Source organism: Rhinoderma darwinii, chromosome 3 (genome assembly GCF_050947455.1).
Source record: "Rhinoderma darwinii isolate aRhiDar2 chromosome 3, aRhiDar2.hap1, whole genome shotgun sequence".
Taxonomy (NCBI): Eukaryota; Metazoa; Chordata; class Amphibia; order Anura; family Rhinodermatidae; genus Rhinoderma; species Rhinoderma darwinii.
In genome coordinates this window covers 329,088,163-329,109,651 of record NC_134689.1, presented here as the reverse complement: position 1 = coordinate 329,109,651, position 21,489 = coordinate 329,088,163, and the positions used below count along the sequence as shown (strand labels likewise).

Genomic DNA, 21,489 nt, shown 5'->3' with positions numbered 1-21,489 from the left:
AAATATGGAGACACAAAAACAAATAATTTTGAAAAAAAAAGCGTTTTTACTGTGTAAAAGTAGTAAAACATACAAAAACTATACAAATTTGGTATCGTTGCAATCGTAACAACCCGCTGAATACAGTTATTGTGTTATTTATATCACACGGTAAACGGCGTAGATTTAAGACGCGAAAAAGAATGGCGAAATTTCAGGTTTTTTTCTATTTCCCCCCAAATAAAAGTTCATAAAAGTTAATCAATAAATAATATATCCCCCAAAATGGTGCTATTAAAAAATACAACTTGTCCCGCAAAAAACAAGACCTTATACAGCTATGTCGACGCAAAAATAAAAAGGTTATAGCTCTTGGAATGCGACGATGGAAAAACTTAAAAAATGGCTTCGTCATTAAGGTCTAAAATAGGCTGGTCATTAAGGGGTTAATGAAGGCCCCCAAGTCTGCCATCTTTGTACTCCTATCTTTGCCTCCGGCAGGGCTTCATAGGGGTTTGTCAGTATAACAATATACTTCAATACATTAGTATTGCAGTATATCATGCAAGTGAGCCAATGATCGCTGGTTCAAGTCTCATAGGATGACTAGTAAAAGCCCTAAGGGGACTAGTAAAAAAGTAAAAAACAGTTAAAACAGTTTTTTTTAATATATAAAAAAAATTTACAATTTAAAAGAAAAACGTTTCCCGTTTTCCCGCAAATGCAATGTAAAAAAAAAAATATGATTAAAATAACTACTATTGCCACGTCCGGAAAAGTCCAAACTATTCGAATATAAAATTATTTAACCTGCACAGTGAAAGCCGTAAAAAATAATTAAACACCAGAATTGCTGTTTTTTGGTCACTTCATTCCCCGCATAAGATTTTATAAAAAAGTGATCAAAAAGTCACCCAAAATGGTACTGATAGAAACTACAGCTCACCCCACAAAAGTAAGCCACCATACCGCTCAATTGACGGAAAAAAATATGTAATGGCTCTCTGAATATTGCGAGAAAACACACATTTGTTTTTTTTAACAATCCATTTTTTCTTTGTAAAAGTAGTAAAACATAAAAAAAAAATATATAAATTTGGAATCACCGTAATCGTAATTGACCCGCAAAATAAAGTTAACATGTTGTTATTAACAACACCGTAAGAACGAAAAACACAAAAAATGGAGAATCGCTGTTTTTTTCTCACTCCACCCCACAAAGGATTTTTTTTTCCAGTTTCCCACTACATTGGATGGTACAATAAATGGTGCCGTAAAAATCTACATTTCGTCCCGCAAAAAACAAGCCCTCGTACCAATATATTGACGAAAAAAGTTATGGCTTTTAGAAGGTGGGGGAGGAAAAAACTAAAGTGAAAATCCAAAAAATGGCTGCGGCGGAAGGGGAAGTCACGAGCTCATCAGTATGACCTATTCTATGACCAATGTTTGTCTGCGGAGATTGTATGGCTGTGTGCTTAATTTTGATACACTTGTTTGCAATGGGTATAGTTGAAACACCTAAACTCAATAATTTGTAGGGGTGTGCGCATACATTTGGTCATATATTGTATGATGGTCCAGACAGAATTATCCTATAATTCTAAAGCTTCTTATAAATATACATATTGTTATCCATTTGGATAAACTGGTATCGTGTTTGTTAGTAAAATAGAATAAAACAGCTTGACGGCTTAATTTCATTTTAATGGTTATCCACTGTGCCATGGATGGTGCCATGGATCTTTACAAGAAATAGATTTTTAATGTTTCGTTAGCTTTTTCTGTTTTCATTTTTTATGTTCCCAAGTTTAACGTTCTAATATCTATCTTCTCCTTTCAGCCCTCTGCACTGAGGAATGTGTACACGGGAGGTGTGTGTCACCAGATACCTGTCACTGTGAGCCGGGATGGGGTGGTGCAGACTGCTCTAGTGGTGAGTTCTCATACATAATTCTGTGTTGTCATTCTGGACACTCTTTATAATTTGTTTGGATTTCCGCACAGGTTAGATAAATGGTGTAATCCAGACTATATTTATAGATGAGGGAGTCAGGTGACAGTAGATTGGGTTCCTTCATGGTCAAGGTTGGCCATACACATTCATTAGCTGACGGCCGAATGTCTGTTTGACCGACAGCTATTCCTCGTGAATCCCCCATACACATGCAAGCTTGGATTGGGAGACGACTCTGGCAGCAATATATCTCTTTATGAACGAAAGGATCGGGCTTGTTTGAGTTCAACATGCCCGTACCTTCTCTCCCCAGACATCTGCTGTTGGGGGAGAGTCAGGGCGCCACCATACACATGGTCGGCCGGTCCAGCCAAATGTCCACACTTGGCAGAAAATTTCCACTGCAGATACGGCTTAAAATTTGACAACTACCTCATGTAACAGAATTGTGGATTTCACTACAGATTTTGCTCTGTATTTCACCCTCTGCATAGCAATAGGTAAAACCTGCTGCAAAATCAAAAGAAAAGAGCAAACTGAATTGATTATTGAATCTGTAGCATGCCCTAGAAGTTGGGTGTACATGCATTAACCCCTTGGAGACACGGCCAATTTCAGTTTTATAATTTTCATTTTTTCTTCCCTACATTCCAAAAGCCATAACTTCTTTGATTTTTTTGTCGACATAGCCGTATGAGGGCTTGTTTTTTCGGGACAAGTTGTAGTGTGTAAATTTTTTTTTGTAGTGTGAAATGGGAAAAAAACTGATTACAGCACTTTTGGGGGGGTTTTGTTTTTACGGCGTCCATTAGGCAGTAAAAACTACATGTGCACCTTATTCTACAGGTTGATACAATTACGGCGATACCAAATTTATATATTTTTGTTTTGTTTTACCACTTTTTTAAAAAATAACTAAATTGTTTTGTGTCGCCATGTTCTGAGAGCCATACATTTTTTACCTTTTTCCATCAATTTAGCGATGTGAGGGCTTCATTTTTCTGCGGAGAGCTATAGTTTTAACCGATATCATTTTGGGGTACATGCGACTTTTTGATCATTTTTTTTATTTTATTTTTTAAAAGCTAAGGTGACCAAAAAAAGCAATTTTGTATTTTATACAAATGTTACGGCGTTCTCCAAGCGGGTTAAACAATGCTATATTGTGATAGTTCGTACTTTTATGGACGCGGCGATACCAGATATGTTAAACAGCAATTGTTAGATCGCTTGCATGATATACTGCAATACTAATGCATTGCAGTATATCGTGACACGGACAGCCTCCTTTGAAGCCCTGCCAGAGGCAGAGCTTCAAAGGAGTACAAAGATGGCAGAACTGGGGGCCTTTATTAGACCCCCAAGCTGCCATAACAACCATTGTAAATGGCCGATCGTGCCGCGGGGGGCGCGATTGAGTGTTTGAGGGGGTGTCCCCTGATTCTAACAATTTAAACGCCACGGTCACGATTGACGGCGGCATTTAAGATGTTAAACGGGTGGAATCAAAGTGCACTTCGGTTCCGCACGCTGGAGTGAGGTGTCGGCTGTGTAACACAGCCGTCATCCGCCAAGTATGGAGCGAGCTCAGTGCGTGAGCGTGCTCCATACTTCCACTTGGCGTTTCAGTAATAGTACGTCGTATGTCGCCAAGGGTTTTAATTTTGTTAAGGATTTTCAGTGGGGAATCTGCATCGAAAATCTGCAATACATCCACTACTTGGCCCAGTAGCAGATACCTTTTTGTAAAAGACAGCGCAGTTATGTGTATTCACATGCTGTGGTTGAATAAAAGATAAAACATTGTATTTTGATAAAACAAAGTGGTTTTTGACATTTTCTTTCACCCAAGAAAGCAATGCAACCGCATCGTCTCCATACACTATTAGGCCAGCATTTCTGCCCCTCGATTGCAGGTGAAAATCCTGGCCCAACTGTGGGTCTGATGACCCAAACTAGCAGCAAAGGATGGCCTCAATATGTTGGCCTCAATATGGCATTCTGATTGCCCTGGTGAAAGCACCTGTATCCTACTCTACCTGCTGTGTAAAGGTGCCCTTACCCTATGCAGCTGAGCCACGATAATTACTGCGCGGACGAGAACGGCATGGCACATAGTTTAAAGAGAAATGCCCCATCATGTATGGGCACCCTTACGCTGCCACATCACTTCATTCACACAATTTTAATAAGTATTACAGGTTTTAAAGAGCTATTTCATGATATACCGTAGATTGCAGCCACAGATACAGCATTTCTTTTTGATTATATTCACATTATTTTAACAAAAAAGCTATGCACAAATTCCATGCACTGCCTGGCTGTGTTCACATGGTGCTGACGGGTCTTATTACAGTTTTGCCACGATTTTCACAACACTGTAAAAAAAACAACAACAACAGAAGAACTGTCACAAACAGAGCCCCACATGGACTAATCTCTAATTCCCTTCATTGTGAACTTGTTGGTTCATGAATATAATTCCAGAACTATATACTGGCAGATTTTTATTTATATGTGGAAAGCCGGTTGACAATCCCTACGGGCAATATATTTGCAGCCACTTGTGGTAGTTACTTTTGAAAATTCAGATAATTTAAAAATGGCTAAAGAACATGCATTCGCTGATTTCTTTTTTATCTTCGGGGGAAATGTTTACTTGTGGGGTTACGTATTGGTCACGCTATTGTGAGTGCATAGTGCAGCTATGATATTTGGAGCTTTTGATGGGTTAATATATATTGATCTGCCCGTATGTGATTTCACATGTGGTAAAATTCTGTTTCGCCCTTAGCTAATTTTTAAATAGAAACTCTCTTTCCAGTATGTTTGGAACGCATTGAGTGATAGCTTGGTTGAAAGCACAAATTACATACTGTATTCTTTTTTGTCTTTGTAGTGTAGCCTTGTGCGATGTTCTCTCTATAGATCCTCCTACTGCTTTATATTTTCTGTCCTAATTTTTCTGTCACACAATATGATTCTTTTCAGTGATGTTTCTCTCTCAGTATGAAGAAAAAATTAAGTGTTGGATATAGTTATTGACTGGCAATGCATATGTAAACAGTGAAAATGTGTTATTGAAAATCACTGAAAGGGATCCTCACACGAAGACAGGCCTTTTTTAGATTTATTCCTAAGTGCTTATCAGTGAGCTGGAAATAATTTGCCCCTCTGTGAGACCCCTCAACCATTTAACAGTATGTTCACATGTGGCATGTTCACCACCGATTTATTTTTTATTTTTAGGCAGCTTCTGTGCTGGTTTTTGTAAAAATGACAGGAAAATGTTCCAATATATGCAAGAAAAAATCCATTTAAGAAACGGCACGAGAAAACGCCACATATGTGCGTGCCCTAACATTTAAGAGTCACTCTTCCCTGGAAAAGTCCTATTTCTAAGGGATGAGGAGGTAAGGCCCATACTTTTGTCCCATTATTGGCACTTTAAAATGCTATGCAGTGGATTCCCCTTTGTTAGGGTATTAGGCCGTATTTACACGAACGTGTGCATTTTGCGAGCGCAAAAAACGCTGCTTTTTTTGCGCGTTGCAGTTTCGTGTGTCATCAGTGTTGGGTGCATTGCTGCGTGATTTTCACGCATATGGCATCGTTATGACACTCTGTTTTTATGATTAGAAACAGAAATGAAGGAGGTGCTTTTATTTTTGCCTTCATTTCTTCAACAACTGTTGCGCGAATCACGCGCAGCACACGGAAGTGCGTCCGTGTGCCGCTCGTGATTTTTACGCACCCATTGACTTCAATGGGTGCGTGATGCGCGAAAAACGCGCAAGTATAGGACATGTCGTGAGTTTTACGCAGCGGCCACACGCTGCGTGAAAATCACGGACTGTCTGAACGGCCCCATTGAGTTACATAAGTCTACGCTCGTGTAAATAAGGCCTAATAAACCGAGAGTTTCATATTTTACCAAATTTTTAATTTTAGTAGAAGTATTGACAAAACATTAAAAACACAGGATAGTCATGACTAAAGCTATACAATTCTGCTCCACATTTACCCTTAGTTGCCTAGTGAATTAAAGCAGACTCAAGTTATTACTCATCCTATAGATTATCGTTAAATGAGCTTCCAGCATTGATTTTCTAGCTCACTCTTGATTGACATGTCATATGGGCAATTGAGTATAACTACTAGTTAAAGTGGTCTTCCGTGTTATACATACATACATACATACATACATGCATACATACATACATATGAAACGAACCAATATCTGACTCCTTTTTTTTTTTTTTGCGTGTTTCTCTAAATTTGGTGCCAGCAAAGCGTTTATTATTGTCTCCACTAAGGGATAAGAGAACATTTTGGTGTTCAACCACTTGAGCTGATGACCTGATCTCAGCCAACTCAATTACAGTGTCTGAAGTTTGAGAATGAGCACGTGGGCTGAATCTTCACAGGTGATTTTTCAATATAAATGGTGATGGTCCTCTCCAGTTTGAGAAGATTATTATCATGTGAGGTGGTCATTATAACCTCATTAGGTGATCTGCCTGAAATTGCCGTTAATATTAATGACCATATGACCTTTTTTTGGGGTAGGTTTGAAATATTCCTTAATGTATATGAAGCCCTAGGCCAAGTATTTTTTGGGACTCGGGTTTAAGGGAGAAATGATGAAAAATTAGTATAATAAAACTGCCATATAGTGCACAATTAACAGTGTCATAAACTTCTATACACCAAAATGCTGACATAACTGCCTTAATAGCGTCATAAAATAACGGTGCTGTATAGTGGTGACCTGAGATGGACATGGGATGGTGGAGGCTCCAAAATGCTGGAGGCCCTGGGTACCTGCTGCTCCTGTAATCTGACTTTGAAATACTGTATAAAACTTGGAAGGATCATCAGTTAATGTTTTTTAATACAATACTGTATATGAACTGTTTATGATCTTTTGATAAAATAAGTACTTAACTGAACAGCAGCACATTCTGATCCTGCCCGCAACCTTCAAGGTTTTATTATAGCCCAATGTTGCCAAATTAACAGAAAGTGTATAGATCCTGCATACCCCGTGTTATCCAATAAACTCCCCTTAAGGATAGGGCGGACAGGAACACTGCAGACTAATTCTCCCGATCTCGTGAGTACAAAGTGAAAAAAAGGATCGCAGAAGAAAATACTTTTTCTCCGGTACTGAATATGCAGCTTTTTCAAGTAATTAGGAATATTAAAAGCAATGACTGTGATTGAGATAGAAACATCATTCATTCCTTTATATTTCCTCGCTGGGCAGGCGGCCAACATATTTCATTTATGAGTTTTCATCTGCAAAAAAAAAAAAAATAGAAAGAGAGAAAGAAAGGAAGGATAGCGGAGGGCGAGGAGCCAATTACTAAATGAAATACGTTCCTGTTTAACTCTAATAAATGACACTCTAACGGTTCTCGTTTTGGAGTGCCCCCTGAGTGACAGCTCATTTTGCTTATTTGGAATTAACCCCACTGTAACTGAGACCGATATTAGCATAGAAACCAATAGTCTAGTCGCAGTTTAGAGCTGTTCTCCCTTATCCGTCTGCCATTTTGGCACCTGTTTCAAGGGATTTCAAATGGTATTCATCCTCATTTTGTTTTAGCATTTTGCTTATAGCAAGCATTTTACATTTCTCCTATAGCCACATTTGCCAGGAGACTTTTTTTTTTAGAGTTCCTTTAGGGAGTCTGTGACGTATTTTCCTCTTTTGAGCTGGTCAGGCAGGTTGGCATGGTGGATTTATGAAGCGCTTCTGCGAGCCAGGACCTTGTATTGTGAAATTCATTACATTACCGAGTGAATTACAGGTGACACCCTGGATTGATGAAGAAGATAAAGGCAATATTGGGTACGAGAATATACAATTCATTAAGAGGGAAAAGTGGATATAGATAGATGTGTATGTAATATCTCTTGATGGGTGTCTTAATTCTTTATCTTAAGGAGAGTGATTTGTCTACGGTGAATGATTGCCCTCAGTAATTCATCTGAAATGTTGAAGTTAAAGCTGTTTTCTAATCTACGCTAGACTGTTAATATCCACCTTTGTACCCATCAGTGTTTTAAGGATGACTAGTAGTTCTGGGCTAAAAGAAGTAATTGGACTATTGTGTTCTGCGTTCTTATTTGTGCCAATAGACTATTATGGGAAGGTATGCAGGGTTAGCTATAGCTTATAAGGTATGTTTCACCAAATATTAAGATTTTAATATCTTTGATAAAAACTTCAACCTCTTTACCCATCAACAGTTTTTGAGTTCTACAGTTTCTGTCCCAGCACAAGTATATCTGGCCAGACACATTAGATAAAAGTCAGCTAAAACCGATGATTTTGGCTAGATTGGCCGACTATCTCATTTATATGAGCGCTCTCAAACACTCCCCCAACGGCAGATGTCAGGAAAAAAAGAATTGTCCATGCTAAATTTCAACATGCCGGATCCTTTGTTCCTGCGGGAGACAAGCTTATTCCCTTCTTCCCTTTAAAATAAAAATGCACGTTTCTCCAAGTCATGCATACATGTTTATGGTGCAGTTGGGAGAAACAGATGAACTGGCGTTCGGCTGACAGCTATCTTATGTTCATAGCCATGAGATAAGACATTTGTGAACCTCCTGCACCTTCAAATAACCCTGTCCATATTTGCCATTTGGATTCTGATTTTAAAACCAAATTTTATATTAGACAAAGGAAACCGAGGTAATTACATCATTTTATTAATTATCAATCATCATTATTTATGCAAATTATGAATAATTAGTGCATTTATTTAACAAATAAAGTTAGTCTTACACATAAAAATGTATAGGGGTTGTTTTCTTATTAGAATGGACCCCAGCAATCAGCTGTAGTATGAAAGGGAAGTCTGAAAGAAAGTGTTTACGTCTCCTGCAGTGCCACCACAGGAAAAGTTAAGCATTACATGGTGCGCATTGAAATTAATGGTCTGTCCATGTCCTCCAGTGCAACAGATGCTCTTTGTAGTTGCTCTCCTCTCTGGCTAATAGGTGAGTGGTCCTAAAATTGCAACCCCCCCCCCCACCCGTAATTAATTTAGAATTTCCTACTAAGGTATGGGTTTTCTAAACACACAATCCCTTTATTTACTGTTAGGCTGGATTCACACGAGTATGTTGGGTCCGTTAAGGAAGCAACGTATTTCGGCCGCAATTCCCGGACTGAACACACTGCAGGGAGCCGGGGTCCTAGCATCATAGTTATGTACGACGCTAAGAGTCCCTGCCTCGCTATGATGCTAGGAGCCCGGCTCCCTGCAGTGTGTTCGGTCCGGGACTTGCGGCTGAAATACGTTCCGTCCTTTACGGACCGAACATGCTCGTGTGAATCCAGCCTTAGTAGCAATAATTGTAACCAAAGGCGTTATATAATTTGATATCAGTCACATTCTTGTTATATCTACACCTCATTATATGCTGTAGGTAGATACTTCCAGTTTCTACAAGAACCAAATAATAATAATAATATAATAATAATAATAATAATTTTAACATTATTATTATACATTTTATAATTATTATTATGTGCTCGATTTGTACAATGGTCCAAACAACCCCAAAAACAACCACTAGACACTATATTTTGAAAAATACAAACTTGCGTTTATTGAAGAATTATATATTCAACATCCATACATATACAACTGTAAAATATACAGAGAGATACTCTAATGGGGCCAGATGACAAAGTAGCCTAAAGATACAAAGACTTGACAGGGGGTCAAACGGAATATATATATATATATATATATATATATATATATATATATATATATATATTATAGGATAGTGACCCTAGACAATGAGACAATTACACCATATAAGCAGCACACCATAATAAAGTACTGTTGTGCCTAAAATGCACATGGAAAATATGAGGGTAATGTCGTGAACCAGTTGCAGTAAAGTATGATGATGCGCTTACCCTGGATATGTATCCTATCTAAAATGGAACTAGAGCGAATTAAAATAATCCAGAAGATAATGTAGCATATGGCCTTGGCACAAACCACTTGCTAGCCTGCATAGTAACATTAAAATAGATGGGGCATATATAGCCAGGAGGAGGTTTCCACACACCTGAGCTCTGTTCAAAATGGTGCGAACCCGCCATGACGGACAGGCGATTTGTACAATGGTTCAGCCATCTTTTGTGCAAAATTGAGTGAAGACACATGAGGCTACATATGAGCCAGTCACCAGCCAGTATCTGTGCATGCACAGATATAAAGTGCATTAGGGGGCAGTGGGCTGGGCAATTCATCGGAAGAAAAATTAAACAGAAATTCAGCACAAATAACTGACGTCATCTTGTGCATTTAGTTTTTTTTTTCACGGTTTCAACTGTATCTGTGTCCTCAGGCTGCAGATACAGTAGAATCCTATGGTAGAGCAGGAAGCAGGCAGTTCCGTGCTCAACTATTTACTGTATAATGCCAGCAACTCACGGATCGGCGGAGACAAGCGCAATGACGTCACTGTCTCGTGTCTGTCTGTGCCTGAGCGGCTTGCATATTTTCAGATTCCACTGGACGTTTGCCAAATACCGGTGTTTTAGGCATCCTATTGGTCCACGGTGTCCTCAATGCCTGCCCTACTTACTTTTTTTCCGCCTCAATGCCCGCTCTATTTACTTCTTGTTTAGCCTCATTGCCCGTACACCACAGCAGGCGGACAGTGCCTGCCTTAATTGTATATATACAGATGATGGCGGTTATATACAGTGTTGATAGGGTAATACACAGTGTTGATGGGGATTATGTATTATCCCCTTCATCCCTGTACATATAAGCCATCCATCATCCCTGTGTATTACCCCCATCAACCCTGTATACAGGGATAATAGGAGTTATATACAGGAATAATGGGGTTATATACAGGGATGATGGCTGTTTAGTATATACAGGGATGATGGCTGGTATATACAGGGATGATGGGGGTTATATACAGGTACCCCCATCATCAGGGGCGTAACTAGGAAAGACTGGGCCCCATAGCAAACTCTTGACTGGGGCCCCCCTCGGGTGCCACAAGCAGCCCCCCTTATATATAGTGCCCCCTGTAGAATGTGCCATACAGCCCCCCCCCCGTAGACAGTGCTATATAGCCCCGCCTATAGACAGTGTAACACCCCTTTTGTAGATTGCACCACACTCAGCCCCCTGTAGATAGAGCCACAACCCTCCCCCTTGTAAATAGTGCCATACAGTTCCCCTATGTGTATAGTGCCACACAGCTCCCCCTTGTGTATAGTGCCACACAGCTCCCCCTTGTGTATAGTGCCACACAGCCCCCTTTGTGTATAGTGCCACACAGCCCCCCCCTTGTGTATAGTGCCACACAGCCCCCCCCCTTGTGTATAGTGCCACACAGCCCCTCCCCCTTGTGTATAGTGCCACAAGGCAATGGCGCATCCAAGAAAGTTGTATAAGCCAGGGAGATGTCACTCAAACATGGAAAGGTGGGTTTGGAGTCAGGATTATGTGACTCTTCAGGATAGCGGCACTGCCTCATGACCCTCTAATGAGTAATTAGCATATAGTGTGTGCCGTTTTAAAAGTGGATTTTAAGGATTTTGCTGCATCTGAAAAAAACATACAAGGGAATGTTTGGAAATATTGTCAGGTCATGTGTTACCGCATGGTGGCGGTTCAAGGGGTTAAAACTACCTGACAGATTCCCATTAAATATACAATGAATTGAGAACAATTGCATCTGCCCTGCAATTTGGTTATTATAAATATATCCTATATAATTACAGCAGCAGGACTAAGCTCTGACATGTATACAGTACCAGAACCAAGCTCAGTACATATATACAGCACCAGAACAAAGCTCAGTACATATATACAGCACTAGAACCAAGCTCTGACATATATACACCACTAGAACAAAGCTCAGTACATATATACAGCACTAGAACTAAGCCCATACATATATACAGCACCAGAACAAACCTCAGTACATAAATACAGCACCAGAACCAACCTCAGTACATAAATACAGCACTACAACCAAGCTCAGTACACATATACAGCACCAGAACCAAACTCATTACATATATACACAGCACCAAAACCAATCTCATACGTGTATATACAGCACCAGAACCAAGCTCAGTACTTACATTCAGCATCAGAACCAAGATCAGTACATATATACAGCACCAGAACAAATACAGCTCAATTTACTGCAACCCCTGCCGTATAGGTTTGTACGGCGTAAAACTACAGCTCCCAGCATGGCCCGAACAATGGTGAGGATATTCTGGGAGATGCTGTTTCACAACAAAAAAAATCATACCACCCATCATCTCGCTGCAGATCATACAGTGACTACAGTGCTGATTAAAGGCAGAATAAACATTTACATTAAGGGACTCACCGGTGACGTCTCAGATTCTAGTTCTTTTCTTCTCCCTCCGGTCCAGACATCTATGATGGATTTCTACCGGCCATGACCCATTTCTGCAGGCCATGACCCATTTCTGCAGTTTTACGCTCGGATGTCTTCAGCTTCTCACTTTTAAAACATTTCTGCACCTATAAACAAAGTTAAAATTCTCAATACCTCTAAATATAATAAAGCACCATACACTGTGTCCCTGATTATAATAGTACCATACACTGTCACACACACACCGTGCCACCTGTAGATAGTGCCCCCATAGCCCCCTGTAGATAGTGACCCCCATAGAGCCTCTGTAGATAGTGACCTACATAGAAGCCCCTGTAGATAGTGTCCTACATAGAAGCCCCTTTAGATATTTACCACATATGGACTCCAGAGATGCAAGGCAATAGTGCTTACCACTGAGCCGCCGTGCTGCCCTACATATAGCTTCCCCTATAGATAGTGCTCCACATATAGCCCACCTCTGTAGATAGTGTTTCACATATAGCTCCCCCTGTATATAGTGTCCCACATATAGCCCACCCCTGTAGACTGTGCACTACATATCTACATATAGCCACCCTGTTGCTAGTGCCCCACAGGTAACCCACCCCTGTATATAGTGTCCCACATATAGCCCACCCCTATAGAAAGTACCCTTAAAAAAAAAAGCTTCCCTATAGATAGTGCTCTACATATAGCCCACCCCTGTATAGTGGCTCACATATAGTGCCCCACATATAGACCTCCCTGTAGATAGTGCCCCACATCCCCACATATAGACCCCCCTGTATATAGTGGCCCACATATAGAACCCCCTGTATATTGTGGCCCACATATAGAGCTCCCTGTATATAGTGGCCCACATATAAAGCCCCCTGTATATAGTGGCCCACATTCCCACATATAGACCCCCCTGTAGATTGTGCCCCACATCCCCACATACAGACCGCCCCTGTAGCTAGTGCCCCACATATAGACCCCCCCTGTATATAGTGGCCCACATATAGACCCCCCCTGTATATAGTGGCTCACATATAGACGACCTCCACGGTAGATAGAGCCACCACTATATCTGTGCTCTCTTGTGAGGATCTGCTGGTGCTGAACGAGCGTCGTCCAATGACGCTGATTGGCGGGGCAGAATGACTTGCCCCGCCAATCAGCGCCTTTCAAGCATGGTAGCGGCGCGATGACGTCATCGCGCCGCTAGCCAATCAGCGTCATTGTAAGGCACTGCATGGTCGGACACGGAACATGCCCGGCCATTCAGTGCAAATGCATGTATTTGGCTGTGCTAGCGACACCTACAGGCATGAGAGGGCCTTTGTCGCCCGGCCCTTACTTGTTGGAGGCTCGGTGGCGCGGGCCCCATAGTAGCAGCGCTGCCGCTGTAGCATCTATAACGTCTGCTAGCGGCGCCATCTGGCATATGGGGGGGCGTGTCGGTACGGCTGCTACCGTGTTAGTTACGCCACTGCCTATCATTCCTGTATATACCAGCCCGGCATCATCCCTGTATATAACTCGCATCATCCGTGTATATACCATTGGGGCAGCCACTGTCCACTCGCCATGGCGCAGGGACATTAAAGCTAAACAAGAAGCAAATAGGGGGGCATTGAGGACACCGTGGACCAATAAGATGTCTGAAACGCTGGTATATGGTAGAAGTCCAGCGGAATCTGAAAATATGCACCGAGTCACACAGACCGGAGGAGCAGAGGGATCTCCTCCACTCGTCGTTAGAAAAGGGTTAGGTGAGTATGTATTTGATTAGGCACTATTCGGACTGTATGAGGGCATTATACTGCATGGAGGGCAGCTATAGGGACATTATACTGTGTGGGGGCAGCCATGGGGATGTGATCGCAATGAGGTCACGTTACGCCTTGATCTCCATGCAGGTTCAAATCAGGTGGGGGGGTGTGCGAGCTCGGAGAAGCAACAGATACACTGAGACGTTTCTCAAAGTAAAAATCCTTCTGACTTTATTTAACCGTAGTGGTCGCATTTATAGCATCAGAACAAAGAACATTCCATAACATATGAGTCATCTGTATATTCAATCCTTACATCCTTCTTTCCCATAAAGCCCATTGGTGGAGCACCAGGTATTCCCTTAGGTTTCCTTTATGCTTAGGGGGGGGTTGGTCAAGTGATTGACCACCATCTGTTTGCAATTTCAAGGGACGGCAAAGCAGCTGCAAACTATTTCCTCTCTTAACCTTTCTAAAATACCCATTATATTGTAATACATGTTCTCCTTTATAACATTTCACTCCTTGGGGCCCCAGATACATTATACATATATTTATACCATAACAATCCCTCCTTTTGTGATTTTACCAACACCTAAATTCCAATGCTACTTCTATCTCCTGATAGCAAGGCTTCGATCCATTTCTTCACTTGATTCACACAGGTATGTAGGTGGGGTAATCTCACAACATTCTTTCATCATAATGTATAGGCCTCTGATTGAATGCTTCCCTTATTTTGCAAAATGTATAACAATTAAAACATGTAAGCAATATAAACAATATTATGAAACATATCAAGGGTTGGAATAACACGTGCAGTATCTTAGTGGCAGTGGGGGAAAATCCTGTAAATATGTCATACCAGTGATGGGCACTGGCATCTTTTATTGCTGACGATAAATTTATTACTTCCTTAGCTGCTATTGTAGCCAATACTTTCACTTTACTTAGAGTTACATTATGGGCTGCTATCAATTTCTTTACGTCTTTAGACTTTTGTAACACTTGTTTTAACTCTTCCAGTGGCAAACTAAAATTTCCATAGGGCAAAGGTTCAGGTACCCATACAGTGGACATTATTTCTTCTAAAGTAGGCAGGAACACTATAGTTTGGTTCCCCCAAGTCAAATGATTCACATTGTAGAGACATCCTCAAAATGGTCCTATGAGATTAAACTGGCTAAGGGTCTGCTTGTCGTTAGTTATTAAACATACATGCTGTGGACCTACTTCAATATAAACCTGTAGGTTAGCTTCTGGGATTATAGTGAGTGCGCATACATTATCCTGGTGCTGCATTAGACAGGGTTCATATATCCCTGACTGTTCATTACATACATATCCTTGCTCTGTTAACTGGCACAAATCTATATTCCTTGTCTTATTTTGAGAATCTATGTGTGTTCCTTTCATTTCCGGCATCCAATATTGTCCTAATAATGTCACCGGATCAATCATTACCATTGGCATAACAATAAATTTGCATAATAGAGTAGGATTTTTCACATTAAATGCTATTAGTCTTCCTGCACACCATTTAGGTGTACACTCAGTATACTCAGGCTGGAACAATAACCACGTATCATTTCTCTCTCCTATGGGCAGAATGTCTGTCCATTGCCTAACATGACTACTAAACAATTTATTCTTAAAATTATTCATCTGTTCTTGTTGCCACATCGTTTTAAGCGTACATACTGTCCAATTTACAAAAGTTGATACATTCTGTAATGTTCTATATTCGTTTAGCATACTTTCATTAAAAACATTTAGGAACAGTTGATCTATAGCTAACCCTTTTTGCTGTAAGTCAAAGGTAGTAGGTAACCATGACGCACCTATCCTTAATGCAGTAGATGTGTCATCTCCCACTGAGTTTAATTTGTTCATAACTGTTTCTAACTGTATCCCATTCAATACTCCTAATCCCGTTCCTACCCCTCCTAATAGCGTGTCATACCATTCTCTTTTTTTGTCTATGACAGCTGGGGGATTCAGGGAAGGAAATATTGAAGTGTACATTCTTTTTCTGCTGTTGGGTTACAGCGCTCTTACAAGTGTGTGGGATTCTTTCCAGACTTTGTACTGTTCTATGTGGCTTAAAACTATCTCTTAAAATTGTTATCAAGAATACAAAATATATTCTATTTCTTAGTTGGCTATTATTCATACATAATATCATCCCATCAGTTTCTTTTATTACAATCGTAGAGTTGAGCCTCTCCTTGTTGCATCTTTCATAAGTCTTATTTATCATTTCATTTCTATTTTTACTGGTTGTATATTTCTATAGATACTGTAAATCTGGTTCATAACAACAAAACAACAGCCGTCTCTTCTTGTATGCTAATGTTGGCTGTTTTGTCTATGTGAAGGTACACAGTCCCTCCATGTGGTCCTTTTCTCGAAGTCCCTTCGGTTGTAGTCACATTTGTAGTATAACACGGGTCATTGGCCTTACAGGTGTAGTTACCCTGCTTTCTATTACTGTGGCATTCGCCCACCCTGTCCTGAACTGTTCCAGTGATTCTGTACTGATTACGTGTACAGGAGTAGCAGTTCTGCCTTTTTGTATAAGAGCACACGCAACAACCGCCGCAACAACCGCAAAGATCTTCATTCTTCTGGCTGAAGAACCTTTTTACAATGACTGGCGTGAATCCAGCTTGCCTTTCCTTCGAGCTTCACTGAGGTGCTTGTAACGAGTAAAACTTGAAACGGTCCGTCAAATCTTGGGTCTAGACTTTTCCTCACGTGTCTTTTGACAACGACCCAATCTCCTGGTTCTAGCTTATGCGTCCCTTCAACTGAATCAGGATCTGGAATGGAAGCAAAAACTTGTGCATGCACCTTGTTCAATTGTTTGTTCAGCGTTGATACATAATCTGTTAGTCTACCATACTGCATTTGGAGCACCTGTGGAAAATAACATCCTAATCTGGGAGCCGACCCAAATAAGATCTCATATGGGCTGAGACCTGTTCTTTTTGTGGGCGTGTATCTTACTGAGAACAAGACTAATGGTAGACACTCGGTCCATGGTTTCCCGGTTTCTACCATTACTTTTTGGATTTTCAATTTGAGAGTCCCATTTAGTCTCTCAACCTTCCCACTGCTTTGTGGATGGTATGGTGTATGTAGGGCTTGACTTATGCCTAGAGCTGACAACACATGGTTCATGATTTCACCCGTAAAATGAGTTCCTCTGTCGCTCTCGATCACTTCTGGAACTCCATATCTGCACACCACCTCGTTGATCAGTTTCTTTGCTGGGGCTACGGCTGTAGCTTTGGTTACTGGAAATGCTTCTGGCCATCCTGAAAAGAGATCAATACAAACAAGCACATACTCATAGGTACCAACTTTGGGTAGTTGAATATAGTCTATCTGCAGTCTCTGGAACGGATATATAGGTCTGGGTGTGTGCTTCTGTGGTACTTTTACAGTTCTTCCAATATTATGTGTTGCACAGATCATGCATCCTTGTGTAAAACTGCTGGCCATCACACTAAACCCTGGGGCATACCACACCTTGTTTACCAAGTCCATCATTGCCGTTTTTGATTGGTGAGTCGCTCCATGTGTTATTTGGGCCATCATTGGGAACATTGTCTTAGGCAGGCACGGTTTATTCTTGCATTGCCAGAGGCCATCTTTTCGTAGCGTTGCTCCTTGGGCCGTCCACTTGTCTTTTTCTTCTTTTGTTGCTTGTCCTTGAAGTTTGTGCAGTAGTTCCGGGCTTACAGCTGGTCTTGTTTCCTCTGGATCTTTTATCTGACATACGGCTGCTAACACGGGTAGCTTCTGTGCTGCTTGCTTTGCCGCTTCGTCTGCCAGGGCATTTCCCCTTTTGTCTCTGGTGAACTCACCTTAGTGTGAGCTTTAATTTTTACTACTGCTACTTCTGTGGGTAACATCAGGGTCTCCATCAAGTATTTTACAAAGTCTGCATTCTTTACAGGTGTACCTGCAGAGGTCAAAAACTGTCTAGCCTTCCATATGGGGCCATAATCGTGTGCAATCCCAAAAGCATATCGAGAGTCAGTGTATATATTTGCTGTCTTTCCTTCTGCATGTTGGCATGCTGCTGCCAGGGCCTTAAGCTCCGCTTCTTGTGCTGAGCGGGACGCTGGTAAGGAGGCTGCTTCTAGGACTACATCTTCGGTGGTTACTGCATATCCTGTAAGAAAAGATCCTTCTACACAATACCTTGAACCATCCACAAAGAGTATTAGGTCTGGGTTTTGGAGTGGGGTATATTTTACATGTGCGAACCCCACTGTTTCCTGGGCCATAAGGGCCATACAATCATGTTCATCAGTTTCAGGCAAAAATTGTGACCATACTTTACCTACGTCTTCTCCCCCTTGCTCCAAAGGCAGTAAGGTAGCTGGGTTCAATGTAGTACAGCGGTGTAAAGTAACCTGCTCAGGAAGAAGAAGAGCACAGGTTAATCTCAAATGTCTTGCTGTGGACAAATGCTTAGGTTGTACTTGAGTAAGAATAGCAGTAATATCATGTGGTGCAAAAACTTGGACTGGAAATGACAGGACCAAATCTGAGGCCTTGTTTAACATTGAATTTACAGCAATGATAGCTCTCACACATGATGGGGAACCTCGGGCCACAGGGTCTAGTCTAGCTGAATAATATGCTACCGGGCGCTGCTGTGGTCCATGACTTTGTGTGAGAACTGCAGTGTCATGTCCATTTTGTTAAGTACAGTACAAAGTATATGCTTGCGTAGAGGTACTCCATGGATTGGTGTCACAAGCCGCTACCAAACACAACTCCTCCTCATTCAGCTGATAATCCAGAATACTTTGAGAATCTCACTTTTATCAGGTTCTGCAAATACTTGATTAATACAAAAACAAATAAAAATAAAACATTCCCAAAAACTTTACATCAAATTAACAATGTCCAGACAAGTTTTGTTTTGCCTTCTCCCTCATCTAGATCCATAAAAACTCGTGTGAGTGACGTCACATCGCCTCCTGTGTAACTTTGCTGGAGGGGGATGGTCTCTTACACATAAACCACAATTGTACCTGATCAGTTCCTTCACCCTTCCTCCCTTTGTGGACTCTGCGAGAGTGATGTAGCAGAGTTCAAAACTACATCTCAACATAACACTAATTTAACCCCCTGTAATGTACAACAGCCTGAAACAAAAATGACTTTTTCCTGACAAACATTTGATCTTTACAATGACATAATTTCTATGTGAAATCAAAAATAGAACAATTGTAGTTAGTTATTCAATAAAACAGAAAATATTATCTCTGATAACATTAATTACTGCAAACCAATAAACAGTATAACGGTGGGGACACATACATTTTCAAAACCCCCGTGTCTCACAGTATCTGTAGTTTAATACATCTGAATTAACATCAAAACACATGAAATCTGATCACATCATAACACATAAATATCGTAACTTTTATAACCAACAGCGCATGCGCAAAAGAGAAGAAATTTATTTCGGTTTGTACACATTACTGATATATATATATCTCAGCAGTGCATATTGAAATCCCTTTGTCTCATCAGCCCTGCAGACTGCACCCAGTCAGCCCCCCTCCTCCTCCTCCCAAACACAGCACACTTTAGAGGGGAGGGAGGGGGGTCACAAACAGCTTCTCACAACTTCTCACAATCTTAACACTTTCAATGCCTGCAAAACAACATACGTATCTGCAATCATTCATCACACCATTGTATAGGAATTATCTACGTTAATGTTTAACCGTACAATCTGTCGGCCACCATCTCTATATTATGATTACATGTTGTTTCATCAGTGAACTAGACTGGAACTTCTGTAAATAGAAAAAAAACACTACAAATTACAAAATTAACAAGGTGATTATTTCATACTGATTTGGATGGGCCGGGCGTGGCCACATCAGGGGCAGGGGGTTTCCCACCCACAATGAGGACACACTCAACATGAGGTACGGACGCCATTACCGGGCGTCGGCTGGATCAGCATTTAATGTTGTGTCCATTCATTTCAAGAACAAGATTACATTTCTTATCTCACTAGCAGCTGTTCTTCACCTCCCCCTTCTCTTATCACACTAGTTGATTCTAAATTATACCATATGGGAATTTACTATAAGGTCATTTGCAACATTAAAACAACTACTACTTCTATAACTTCCTTTGCTTTAAACTTTACTTTATAAAATATGAATTTCCTCTGACAACCTCCTGCACTTTACTTCAGTGTATTAACATTACATACATTTGTAGGCTCTTTGTTGCTTTCTAAAAGATGCTACAATCCATCTACTCCAATCTGCTTTGTCATTTGACTCTGTGTGGTTCTGGATTTACAATCCCCTAGTAAACTTACACCATTTTAACAGGTGCTTGCTCACCCATATGCCATACCTAATCTGGTGATCGGCCAGACTCTCGTTTGCCGTGACTGTTGCCCATAGCCCTGCTATGATGGAGGGGACTCATACCCTTCTCTCTCAGTTTTTATCTTCACTAACAAACCCTATGGCTATTGGCTGTTAGGGAAAGTCCCACACTACGTATCTCCTACGTACACTCTGTATACACTATCCAACTGAGCCAAATTACAACCAACTAAACAATAATCCCACAAAGGATCTGCTCATTATATCATCTATATTTTTCCAGATCTAATCTTCCCGCTTTTCCCATTCCACATGCCTTCATTAACTGATTCGTTCCTTGCGTTGCCTTTTTACCTTCTCTTTCTGCTACTGCCTGTTTGGCTGTCAGTCCTTGTGGGTGCTCATCTCGTAATAGGAACACCAAGTTCCCCATTGTTCACTAGTTATAAGTGGTCGCCTATGGGCAGACCCTAAGTTATGTAGGGGGTAATTTTCCTGATAGGTGAATTTCTTTCTCACCTATTTTAGACAGTTACTTATCCCCTCGAAACTTCTTAATAGGAACACCAAGTTCCTCATCTTGTGACTGCAAGTGGTGGCCTTTTTTGGCACACCCTAAGTAATTCAAGGGGTAGTTTTCCTGATAGGCAAATTTCTTTCTTGCCTATTTTCGACAGTTACTTATCCCCTTGATACTTCTTATTTTGTTACAGATTTTAGCTACTGACAGATGAATTTCTTTCTCATCTATTTTAGACAGTTTCTAATTTCCGTACTTACTCTTCTACTCTGGCCAGAGAATCTTCCCCTTTCACAGTCCTTTTATAACTAGCTTACTTTCCTCGTCTCAGACACCACTCGAGTACGTGCCCTCCGCACCATAAGAATATTCCTAATCCAAATAACAAGGCAAACGTAAAATCAAGCTGTTCTTTTGACATGCCGGATTATCAGATTGCACAAAATTCTGGCATTTTGAGCTGAAAATCAGTGC

General features: G+C 40.8%; 1 protein-coding gene across 5 annotated transcripts in view; it reads left to right on the top strand.

Annotated features, from left to right (window-relative positions):
* Window positions 1-21,489, top strand: part of MEGF11 (multiple EGF like domains 11) — a 454,207-nt gene that overhangs the window by 149,776 nt on the left and 282,942 nt on the right. For all 5 annotated transcript variants that reach the window (XM_075858312.1, XM_075858313.1, XM_075858314.1 and 2 more), the window contains exon 5: window positions 1,823-1,915. In XM_075858312.1, the coding sequence (XP_075714427.1) occupies window positions 1,823-1,915 (93 nt within the window). The remainder of the gene's footprint in view (window positions 1-1,822; window positions 1,916-21,489) is intronic.